This window comes from Melitaea cinxia, chromosome 30 (genome assembly GCF_905220565.1).
Source record: "Melitaea cinxia chromosome 30, ilMelCinx1.1, whole genome shotgun sequence".
Lineage (NCBI taxonomy): Eukaryota > Metazoa > Arthropoda > Insecta > Lepidoptera > Nymphalidae > Melitaea > Melitaea cinxia.
This window is the reverse complement of record NC_059423.1, coordinates 2,764,701-2,778,085: the sequence shown is the minus strand read 5'-3', so window position 1 is coordinate 2,778,085 and position 13,385 is coordinate 2,764,701. Positions and strand designations below refer to the sequence as shown.

The 13,385-nt window shown below is 33.4% G+C and overlaps 1 protein-coding gene across 1 annotated transcript; it reads right to left on the bottom strand.

Moving 5' to 3' along the window:
- Window positions 1-4,934: 4,934 nt before the first annotated feature.
- On the bottom strand, window positions 4,935-6,313 carry LOC123668207 (glucose-1-phosphatase-like). Its single transcript, XM_045601995.1, has one exon. It carries the CDS (start codon window positions 6,224-6,226, stop codon window positions 5,030-5,032), a length of 1,197 nt encoding a protein of 398 aa, XP_045457951.1. The 5' UTR covers window positions 6,227-6,313; the 3' UTR covers window positions 4,935-5,029.
- Between the last annotated feature and the right edge of the window lie 7,072 nt (window positions 6,314-13,385).

Here is a 13,385-nt window from a genome sequence, read left to right as displayed (position 1 = left end):
TCTGGCCAAGTTTTGCGACAAAGGGGTTCTCACATTATGTCTACTAAATATCAAAACTTGCTCTAATCGAAGCGTAGGCACTGTGTTATTAAAAACTATGAACACGAAAACTATCACTTGAAATATCGCGTAAATTAATATAAAAATTAACGCGTTAAAACTTTCGCGTTTGCAATACATGACTGATGGAATTAAACAAAGAAATACTTTCCATATAGTACCTACATAATTGGGTAATGTATGTAAATATAAAATGTAAAAGGTCAAAGAATTGTAACCTATAAAATCATATTGGTACCTTGTTTATATTATTCTTAATGTACACAAAGATATCACACATTTTATGATTTTATAATAATAAAGTCTAGAAGTTATAATAAATGATTTCGTTCTTTTTAAGAATACACACTTGACAACTTGACATTTGACACTGACTTTTGATAAAACAAACAAAAAGTAGGACTGTTAATAAAATATACATATTATTGATTACAAAAATTGATATTTATTACTAATATTTTTGGACGATACCTATATCTATTGTTTGATATTAATATGATACTCTTCTTACTATTTATGCACTAGGGCAATGCGGAAATCCTTAGAGGCGTTCGTCAGAGTCCATATAGTGTGGTACGGCGTTTCTAATACATTCAAATCTTTGCCGGTCGTACTGGTTTAACGGTTCATCTGACCGCAAAGATAAAAAAGAGTGAAGTGGAATTACAAAGAGTGAAGTGGGTGGGAATTGGGAATAGGCTTGGCAACGCGCAATGCTTCTGGTGTTGCAAACGTATATAAGCTACGGTAATCGCTTAGCATCACGTGAGCCTTACGCTTGTTTGCCAACTCAGTTACATAAAATATATACCTATATATTAAAAAAAAACCTGCAAATTTCGCGAGTTTTTCTTTTATACGGTAACACTAGCTTTACCCATGACTCCTCAATTTCCCCTTTTCATGTCATCCCCTTTTTCTTTCCCTCTGGACCCTGATTTCTCCTCAATAGGGAAATTTTCCCTCATTGTGGAAAAACTGTCGGTTCGTCCTAAATTCTAGCGCATCCAATGCCAGAAAAGATAAGTCTGGGTTTATTATTGGGTACAATGAATACTAAGGAAAAGCCTATACCGTTCGGACTCCTTGTATCTATAGTACGTGAGAGGAATATTGAATAAGGATCATTATTTTAGAATATAGACAAAGAAAAGGTATAGGTGTAAAGTAATTTAGCTGTACAAGTTTAATTTATTTCATAATTGCAGCAATTAATAATCTAAATCATTTTATCATAGGGGGAGATTTCAATATCTCGCATATTACGTGGTCACCATCGGGCCACACGACCCAAAGAAGCGTTTCTGCGGACTTATAATTAGCGACTGATTATTTAATCGACTCATGTAACCTATCTGGATTTTGTCAATATAAAATGTAATAATATTTTGGATTTAATATTTAGTGATAACCACATTGATGTTTCTCGATCTTCTACTGCGTTAGTTTCTGAGGATGGCTATCACCCATCTTTGAATTTAAATGCACCGGATCTTATGTTGCCTTGTATTAAACGCGAATCCTTTATAAAATATTGCTTCTTTAAAGCCGACTACTACGAAATCAATAACTTTCTACGCAACGTTGACTGGCACACAATACTTCAGGGAAATAACATAGACGAAATAACTCAAAAAATTTACCAAATTATTAATAAAGTCATACATGATTTTGTACCAAAAAAATCATTCCATCAGACAGATAAATTTCCCGTTTGGTATTCAAGACCCTTAATACGCGTAATAAATGACAAACTCCGAGCGCATTGGCGGTGGATTCGGCACGGTAATCTCAGAGACTACGATGAGTTTTCTATTCTACGTAGGCGACAAAAGAGAACCCAAGTAAAATGTTACGATTCGTATCAAGAATATATACAAATAAATCTTAAGAGGAACCCTAAATACCTGTGGTCATACTTGAAAACATTACGTAGCAACAACACAGGATACCCCAACGTACTAACATTGGGTGACAATTCTTACCGCTGTGAAGCGGACGCCTGCGAAGGTTTCAGCCGTTTTTTCGAGAGTGTATTTCAAAAACCAGCTTCTCAATATAATTTCCCACCACTAGCAGAATCAACTGATACAATTCATAGGCTAAGCGTCTCTGAGGATGTGGTTTTAAAATTGCTAAAAAATATTGATCTTAACAAGGGCCCAGGTAGTGATAAGATCCCTCCAACGTTTATAAAAAACTGTGCTTCTTGCCTAGCTAAGCCGTTGACCTTAATTTTTAATCTTTCTTTAAACGTTTTTGGCACTTTTCCTAATATCTGGAAAGAAGCTTTAGTTATACCCATTCATAAAAGTGGCTCCCGTGGTCGGATTGAGAATTATCGGCCAATCTCAAAATTAAACTTATTTTGTAAAATCTTCGAAAAATTAGTATACCAATCTATAAGTCCGTTAATTCTCTCTTCGATCCCGGATGAGCAGCATGGATTTATGAAGAGGCGTTTTACTGTAAGCAATTTAATGGTATTCACAGATTACATCTTTCGCTCAATGGATAGTGGTATTCAAGTTGACGCTATATACACAGATTTTGAAAAGGCGTTCGACAGGGTTGATCACGTAATTCTGTTACACAAGTTGCATGCCCTGGGTATAAGAGGTGACCTTTTTAGATGGATAAGCTCGTACGTAACAAATAAGAGTTAAGCCATAACTTTGGGAAGAGTGCAAAGTTCTTACGTTTCAGTTATTTCTGGAGTTCCTCAGGGGTCTATACTGGGTCCATTACTCTACAATGCGTATCTCTACGATATTGGTTCTTGTTTAACTTACTCTAAATTTATAATGTTTGCCGACGACAAGAAGATTTATTTAAAAATTAATAACATCACTGATTGCCACAAAATACAATGTGACCTAAATAATCTATACATATATTATTTAACTAATCGTATCACTGTAAACACAGCTAAATGTTATCAAATTACTTTCACTCGTAAAAAGAATCCTATATTATATACTTATGCTATAAACAATGTCCCCATCGTAAAAGTCGATTCTGTTCGAGACCTAGGGGTGATACTAGATTCGAAAATGACTTTTGTAAATCATATCGATACAATAATTTCTAAAGCATATAGTCGACTAGGTTTCATATCACGAGTTTGCAACACATTTAAAAATATAGGTTGTATCAAAATTTTATACTTCTGCTTCGTTCGAACTATACTGGAATACTCTTGTAGTATATGGGCCCCTGTATACAATGTACACATCGACAGGATTGAATCACTCCAGAAAAAAATTATAACACTTTTAAATTTCAAAAGTTACAGAATCTGTCCCACCTATGTTGATTCATGTAAACACTACCAAATTGAATCCCTATCCCAACGTCGTAAGCAGTACGATATTATCTTATTGCATGATATCGTGAGTGGGAAAATAGATTGCAGTGAGCTTTTGTCTCAGATTGAATTCCGAATACCATCAAGACGCTCTAGACATATTAAACCATTGTTCTATACACCTCGAGTAAGAACTAATTACGCACGTAACTCGGTCCTCTGCCGTATTGTATTGACAATACGGCAGAGGACCGAGACGTACTACGTATAATACGCAGTATCCAAACTTAGACCTGTTTTACCTAAGAACGAAGAAGGCACTTAAAAAAGAAATCAAAATGATGCATTTTTCGTAGTATCATCAAAAATATTCAAAACCAGCACCTACAGATTTATACACAAACCCACACTAATACACCTTCGTCTAACATGCACACCTACACGAACACGCATTCACCTTTTCATATCTTACACTCACCTCTAACTGCAGTGGAGGGGACGGAACATAGCCGTTTACTTTTTATTACTTTCTGTTATTTTTTAAATATAGTGTCTAGTTATGTATTTTATAAAGAATAACATTTTTATATATCAGTGTGATCCTATTTTGGTCACATTTGTACATTATATTGTAACATACTATTCTAACATAACGCTGTCGGATTGCCTATAAAATAAATTAATTAATTAATTAATAAATTAAAATAACAATTCATTTTTTTTGTTAAATTACTTTAAAATTAAATATTTACCATAAATACTAAAATTTATATTCAAAGTGAATGTTTTGTTCTACAGAAAAGATGCTCCAGTTGAACCTAGCCCACTTAGTTCATGAACGAGAAACTTTAAAATCTTGCTTTTGCTATCCTATAAAATAATGATTTATGACTTGTATTACACACAGACACGACACATACAGACAGCATATTACAAGAGGCACAAAATTTCATTCCAAAGTAGCTGACAAAATTAGCTAAAGTAAAGTAATCAGGATTTAATCATATGTACTAGCTAACTCGCCAAACTTCGTACCACCATATTCTTTTAAGTGAATAATATATCATTTGATATTAATTTTTCTTTCATACAAACTTTGAAGGTCATGTAGGTCGAACCAACCAGTCTTCTTTTTGGACGGAAAAAGTTAGTGTTTAAATTTGTTGTTTTGCACTAAAACTATCTATCTACAGCAAAATTTGCTTATACGACTGGGTTGGCGAACAAGCGTACGGTTCGCCCGATGCATGCAAAATGCGTTGCCGACTCTACCCCTGACCCTCCCCAGTACCTCTGGTTACTCACCACAGCTTGCTACATACTTCAAAGTAGTATTATTTAGCTGTGATCCTCTGGAATGTTAAGGTACATCCGCAGTCGAGCTGCTCTAGAATATTTCATGTTGTACCCTGCATCAGTAAAATAAGATCAACAGTGATTTGAAATTTTTTGTTATCTACTATTTACTTTAATGATTCATGAATAAAATTTTGTAACAAATAAGTCAAAAATATAATTATGATGTTTTCTTATTACTATAAAGCTAGATAAAAAATAAAAAATGACAGTTGTAAATAACTGTTTATTATAAAACTTAAACACTTAAAAAGAAAGACAAGAATATAAATGTTGAAAATATATTATATGGGTATACCGATAGAATTAAAACTGTTTCAATATTTTCATAAAATCATCCCAAAGACAAAATCCATTTTCGTCAATGGGGCATCCAGAAATTTCCATTTCGTACCAACGTGGAAATTCTTCAGTCGCTTTTATACCTTCTCTTAACTGTTTAACCGTCTGATAAACATAGTTTACTTTTAATAAATCAATATTACGTTCTGTATCGCGCCATTTTTGAAAAACTAATTTCCCGCCAATTGGAATATACTCATATTGATCTGGCAGCACATAATACTTAAACCTGAACGCAGCCATTACTGAATTTAAGTTTGAATCATGGCCATGTAAAAGAGTAAATTTCGGTGCCTTTTTACTTTCAAACAATTCTTTAATATAATTGATTAATGGTTCTGCTACTTCTTTTGCTATAATCGTATTATTAAATCGGATATTTTGATTTTCTTTTGTAATTTTTGTTAAGGATTTCCATTTTTCTGCAGTGGTTATTTTTCCCCAGGCAACCTTTTCTAAGGCCATTCCTTCGTAGTAACCCATAATAAAGGAGTCAATAATTGCGTTTCCGTATGCCAAAGGGCCAATTATATTAGGTTCTTCTCCAATTTCGTAGTAAATATTGTCTTTTGTATTTACAAAACTGCATAAGTTATCCTGTTTACATATTTCCGAATTTTCTAAATCGATAATTTCTTCTAGGTCTCGATAAGATTGATTTAGTTCGAGTTTGTTTAATTTTTTTTTCATTTCCTTTATTATGGCGTTTTTTAATTCTTTTGAATTGTTTTTTAGAATTGGATTAAATGTTGGATCCATTTCGTAAGACTTAATACTATGAATAGTCACATTGCATAAACGGAACGCGCCGTGAGCAAAAGCTTTTGCGGAATTACGTGTCCTTTGAACACCATTGGCATATATATACACAGAGTTATCATCCGGACAATTTTCATTAAGCAAATTCTCTTTTTTAAGCCACTTTGATAGATATTCACCCATATATTCTTCTAACTTTGTTCCTTTGGCGGTCAAGTAACCAGCTTGTTGGTCCCATGTTGGCCAAACGTTTGGTGAAAATCGTTCCAAGTTCGACGTCAAAGGCGTTCGAATGTTATGCCTACTTAACATAATAACTTGCGTCAACTCGTGTCCAATGACAATAGATATTAAATTTAAAAAAATGTAAACGTCAAACTTTCCCGCCATTTTCGCAAACATTCGCGTAGTACTGTTTCGCTCGATTGAATGGACTGTACTGATATAATGTCAAGATATTTCGTCATTTATGATACGACTATTATGAATAGATAACTCGTTTCGTAAGTATTATTTGTTAATGAAAGCTATTAAAATTAACTTACTAGTTATTATTAATAAGACAAATAAATGTCATAATTATTATACTAAAACTTTTATTTAAATTGTTGAACAGTTGAACACAGACTAGTAATACCTACAATTTTTTTTCAAATAAACTAGACAACTAGAAACTACAACTAGAAACTTTTTTATTGATTTTTTAAAACTATTTGTCCCTCGCTGATTTACCTGTTTTTGATATTAATATGTAAAGTTTATCTATGATAAGTAAAGCATAATACTTAAGTCCACGTCACGTTTGAACCATTTAGCTTTCGTACTTTCGTAGCCCTAATACCATGTATGGTGTAGTCTTATATTATTTAGAAAAAAAATATATTTTTTACTGAGTATATAGATTTTGATAATGCTTTTTCATCAAAAGCTGGTACTTGTATTGTGGTCCCATTTAAATTTATTCGAAGTCTGACGTGTACTTTTTGAGTTAAACCTAATAACGCGTATCTAATTGACAATTTTGTTTCGACTATCCTTGATATATTACTTGTTCGGTGTAAACTCAAGTCATATTTTTTTGTTTCGTTTGCGAGCAAACAGTGTTATTGTATACCAAACAGCTCTTATCTACTTATTGTATTTGTATGAATATTTATAATCTATAATATCACAATCCACCTACCTATAGTGACGCAACAAAGCGTATTAAGCTCCAAACATTCTCTTTTATGAAAGGAAACGCTACACTTTATGTTTATATAGCTGTTGAAGTAAATTACAATATTAAAAAAACCATTAATATTTTAGACGACAGTTATAAATATTTCTTTATTTAATGTAGGTTAATGCCAATAACATATTAAGTTCAGATTTCAATTTTTTTTTTTGTTATAAAGCAAGGAGTATTTTAGAAAAATGCAATTTTGCAATTATTTCGAAGTTTCAGATTTTTTTGGATCTATCAAGTAAGTAGGTACCCCTACAGTAAAATCTTATTACCTCGTAAAACATAGATAAACGCAGACCAAATTCTCATACCGAAGATTTGAAATTTTAAAATTTGGTCGGCATTTTTCCATGTTTTTATGAGGTTTATTCCATAGGGCGATCTCTTTCAAACTTTCACATACATTTTTTTTTATATTTGTCCTACATTTTGCCATGCTCAAATTGAGTAGTAGATTTTTGAGCCAATCATACAGGCGTTCTAATTTATTACGATTTAATTGGTCAAAGCACTTGGTTAGGATGAACTATTATCTTAATGCGAAACTCACAAAAATATTTTTAGTTTTGTACAAGTAGGTACGACAAAAGTGATTCACCCTTAATCGTATAATGAATGACCTTAAGATAACATTAATTTTCTCATACTTTTAAATCGTGTAAATTTAGTTAAAATTCCGCATATATTATTAGAACGAAGTTCCTTACGGCAGGCTTGACATTTAGCTGGGCGACCGAACTGAAAAAAATGTGATACTAAAATCGTAACAAAGATATATAACGGAAGTGACGTAATATTAATAATATTTTAACTGAGGTAGGGCACAGCAGGAATTTCCTGCTCAAAATATGGAGCAGCCCGACTGGGGTAGTACCTCGACCTTACAGAAGATCACAGCAAAATAATACTGTTTTCAAGCAGTATTGTGTTCCTGTTGGTGAGTAAGGTGACCAGAGCTCCTGGGGGGGATTGGGGATTGGGTCGGCAACGCGCTTGCGATGCTTCTGGTGTTGCAGGCGTCTATAAGCTATGGTAATCGCTTACTATTAGGTGAGCAGTACGCTTGTTTGCCGACCCAGTCATATTTTAAAAAAAGTGGTTTTTATTTCTTTTAGTTGGATTAAAACTTGGTCCTAGTTAGTTCTTTCATAATTTCCTACGGTAATCGCTTACCATCGGGTGAGCCGTTACGTTTGTTTGCCGACCTAGTTATATAAAAAAATATATAATAGATTGCCACAATACCTCATCGCTAATCATCTCCATGTCATCTCATCGATTCCAAGATAATTTTCAGCTGAGTCTCCTTCTATTGCCAATTTTTTCACAAAATCGGGTTTTTCGTTGTGGAGCATTTCGAAGACCTAAAAGACATTGAAGCTTATTCTTTCTCGGTGATAAAAAATGATGAAGAAAATCGTTGTGAGAAAAAAATACAAAATACACTGAGGTAGGGCATAGCAGTAAATTACGTGTTCAGAATCTGAAGTAACCCGACTGGAGAAGAAAGAAAGAAAGCAAAGAAAGAAAAATATATTTATTTGGGATATCACAAACATTGCAGAGACTTAACGATTAAAATACTTATACAAAAAAAAATAAGTAAAAACAAAAAATAATAATAAAAAACAGTTTATTTAAAATAAAATATAAAAGAAATAATAAATAATAATAATAATAATATGTAAACAATGTCTGTAATTATGTGTTGTACCCCAAAATCATCACTCAGCTTAAAATTGGGTTTGAGAACCCAACACTGATTTTCAGTGATACCCTCTTTATTCATGAACCTCAACCTTACAGAAAATTACAGCTAAATAATGCTCCTAAGGAGTGTTGTGTTTCCATTGTATGCAAGGTAGCTGGAGCTCTTGGAGAGTGTCGAGGCTTGGTTCAGAAACGCGCTTCTTATAGGCCTGGTATTGCAGGCATTCAAGGCTACTTACAATAATGCGACCTAACACTTGTTTGCACTGTAGTAGTATAAAAATAGCGTAAACACTTTTATATACACGGGACTTCCCACAATTATCTTTTTGAAACTTCCGAAGTCTCGCAAAGTGGTGTCTACAACCATGGTCACGGTCACTGAAAACTGTAAGTTCCTTAAAAGTACAGGTGCAGTTTGTAGATCAGTAGAGTAGATCTCAGAGTCAGTTTGCTGATGAAGTGCACCAAAATAAAAATTCCAAAATGTTTTAAAGCATCAACTTACTGGATCCTCCAAAATAATTTTGAGTCGTTCGTGAATACCTTTCCCTTTCTTTTGTCGTAGTAAAATGAACATCTTTTTAATGTTACACGAGCTGAAATAAATTTGGAACAGCTTTGAAGATTTGTCATAATTATGCTTATCGTTGCAACAGGAACATGGCCTCTCTATAAGAAAGCCCAATTACTCTTTAGCTTCAAAATGTATATTAAGGCTTATTATTTGTCACTAAAACCGTCATGACTGTCTTTTTATTTATAAATGATATAAATGAATATTTTTTCTTAATTTGTATTCATTTAAAATACAAAGAATCTTTTTAAAAAATTGCATTCGATAGTGTGACAAAAATCATTGTTGATTTATCCTCACACCGGCATTTGAAATCGTACTTTGTAACTGTGTAACTTTTTACTGGGTGTACCGATTTTGATGATTTTTAATTTAATCGAAAGCCGATGTTTATCATGTGGTCACATTTAAATTTCATCGAGATCTGATAACTAATTTTTGAGTAATCTTTGATAACGCCCATTTGCTTGACTATTTTTTCGTCGATCTACGTTGTATTACTTGTATGTAATTGAAGTCGGTTTTTTTTTCGTTTGCCTGCAAACACAATTTATTAAAATTAACTAGTGGTCGCCCAGTGGTCGAAATTCAACCATAATTAATTTAAATCATATGTTTGAACATGAAACAAAAGAGAATGTCTGTGTAACTGTGTCAAATACATGGTAGTGTGTGCAAGGTTTTTTTTTAATGGATTTAATGTATTCTTTATGCATAATTAAAAACTATATTGGCATTCTACACTCCTCTATATCTTAAAATTAAGCGTCACGTTGTTTGTCTGCGATGGACTCCTAAACTACTTAACCGATTTTAATAAAATTTGCATACCGTGTGCATGGCTATATTTTATTTCGATATATGTAATTATTGTATTTAAAAAACAAAAATAAGGCGGTACGAAGTTCGCCAGGTCAGCTAGTAAGCTATAAGAGTGCGAAATTTCATACTCCTCCGTCCGCACAATTTTCGATTCGAAATAGTACAAAGTTTTAATATAAGTAGATATAAATAGATAAACAACAGTTATTAATGCTGTTTTTCGTTTTCAAAATTTTATAATCACTAACAACTGAATATTATTCGGTATATTATTAGGTGAGTGAATGAATGCTGTGTTAGCGACCTTTATTTAAAAATAAATAAATAAACAAATTAAAGATAAGAGCAATTGAAATCGGAAATTTTCAAACTATTATAAAACACACACGCACACATACCTACTTTTGCATGCATTCATTAGACAGCAGTAACTTTTAAACAGAAAATTTCCTGCTCTGCCCTAGCTCATTTACTTTACATCGCAAAGTAATAAAATTATAAGTAACATCATCAAAGAAGACGAAAAGTTAATCAACGAAATATAAGTACTACCTTATACCTACCTACCTACTCATTTAATTGAAGTCGGTCAAAAAACCAATCTAATCGTCATTTATTACGCAGGAATATAATAAAAAATTTCAAAAATAGTTACAAAGTAAAATAATATGCAGCTATTATTCTATGTAAGTGTAGTATGTATGTGGGTGTCGTAAGAGGCGACTAAGGGATAACAAGGTTCCACAACCACCTTGGAACTTAAGAAGCCGACCGATGGCGGGATAGCCATCCAACTGCTGGCTTTGAAATACACAGGCCGAAGACGGGCAGCAGCGTCTTCGGTGCGACAAAGCCAAGTACTGCGGTCACCAACCCGCCTGCCCAGCGTGGTGACTATGGGCAAAACACATGAGTTCACGTTATTTTTGGCGTAAACTTGTGGAGGCCTATGTCCAGCAGTGGACTGTATAGGCTGTAATGATTATTCTATTGAAGTAAAACTTCTTTACGCAAGCTTCACTTGGGAAGTAAGCTGGTTTATGCGTGATGAGAGCGTTACCCCATTGTGCAGAAGTTTTACTTCAGTTTTGTGGTCTAAACCACTCGTTTTGTTTTTTTTTTTCTTATTTCTGAATATTGATAAATATTTATTTATATTTTCTAGCTTAACAATTTGGAAAGGTCAAAATACTCTGATAACCAATTAATATATGTGAACTTACCCCATTATTTTATAAATTAAGCGCTTGCCAATAAATCCGGATCCACCGGTATCAAGACGACTGCATTTTCATAAAACTTCTGCACTAATGAATCACCACTTAAAATGGCTGCCTGCATAACTTTTCGCTGGGCCGAGGCATCTTCTAATAATGCTTTGACATTCATTTTAACTGTAATTTTTTTTCTAATGTTTAAGCGAATTTTACTCATTATAATGAAAAAACTTTTTCGGATTTGATCGCGGTTTATTCTGTTTTTTAGATGTTTGACCGTGCAGATACTCTGCAGCAACTATACCATGGTCAAGGGAGGCATCTAAAAAACTTAATAGACCGCGATTAAATCCGAAAAAGTTGTTCCATTATAATGAAAAATTCGCCCATGACTATTAAAAACGTCGGATGTGAAAAACAGCAACTTTACAGGAAAGAACAGGATTCAAAGTCTAAATTGCGTGTATTTTTTTACTTATTTTAAGCAGGATCATGAAATTTTAAAGTAATGCTGTACAGGCTATTTATTTTTAATATTATTACTAGCCGGTATTTAATGTGTAAATATGAGAAAAGTCACTTGTTACATTTTTAACGGGTTAAGACTAATAGGTACTGATTTGTCAGAAGTACCACAACTAAATAATATATGCATAAAATAAAAAAAATCTCTTCAGCTGGTGATAGACTCGGTTATTTGGGAACGTTTTATGAAATAAACAAAAAAATGCGATTTTGCAGTTCCGACGATGTTAATAGTCACTAGCGAATTGTTTGTTTTGTGGACTAGATGTGTTGTGTGGTTTCACTTACACATGGATACGTAATTAGATTCACATGTTGTATGTAATTTACGCAGTAGTTAACTAGTGTCTTTGTAACGAACAGAAAAAATATGTGATTAGGACAAGTTTTTATCATAAAATTCATTTGTTTATTTTTTACCTTTGGCTTATATGTTTATCAAGAGAAAAGTTAAGTCAGTAATTGGAAATTTAGTTACTAAAAACTGTACCTTATAGTAAAGACTCTGTTGTTAATGACTTAGGATTTAGGGTATCATATAACAGAAGAAATTTGTGGTAATAGCTCTTCTTTGTATAATTAGTAGTTGCTATTCAATTACATTTAATAAATTATAATTTTAATTTATAATTTTAGAATTAAATTTTTAAGTAATTTTTCGCCTTCCGTACTTTTTTTTAATGTCACTAAATCGGCAAAAAACGAGCGTACGGCTCCACCTGATGGTAAGCGATTACCGTAGCTTATATACGCCTACAACACCAGAAGCATCGCAAGCGCGTTGCCGACCCAATCCCCAATCCCCCCCAGGAGCTCTGGTCACCTTACTCACCAACAGGAACACAATACTGCTTGAAAACAGTATTATTTTGCTGTGATCTTCTGTAAGGTCGAGGTACTACCCCACTCGAGCTGCTCCATATTTTGAGCAGGAAATTCCTGCTGTGCCCTACCTCAGTTAAATTTTTCACTTTGCTTCACCTACGACTATGTTACTAAATTACTTTTACTAAGAATATGCATTCGTGTACATGACTTTTCAAACTATTATTGATTGTAATTAAAAATGTTATTACATTAATTAGGAAACACGACATTTTTGAAATATCTTATGTGTAATTGACATAAATAAAAGCCAAACAATAACGAATTTAATTAATATCAAGGAGTACACAGAAGACAAAATTGACTGAATCTCTAAAACCGGACCATGAGCATACATCATTGGCCTTAGTCCGTCTATTGCAGACGATTTAGACAGTATCAGACAGACACTGTGTCGCCTAGGACACTTTTTAGGAAAACGCTACGTTGCCTAAGCTCTGCGCCACCCTCTCGACCTCACTAGCTAGGCCCACAAGAACGAACAGTCGATACGTGTAGAGCCAGTTCGGCTGCAGGAGTCTTTCGCATTTTAGAGCTATGCCACGAATGCTTGACGGAGACCCCCTTCCGGGTTTCGAATGAAGTTTTTCTTCTCCA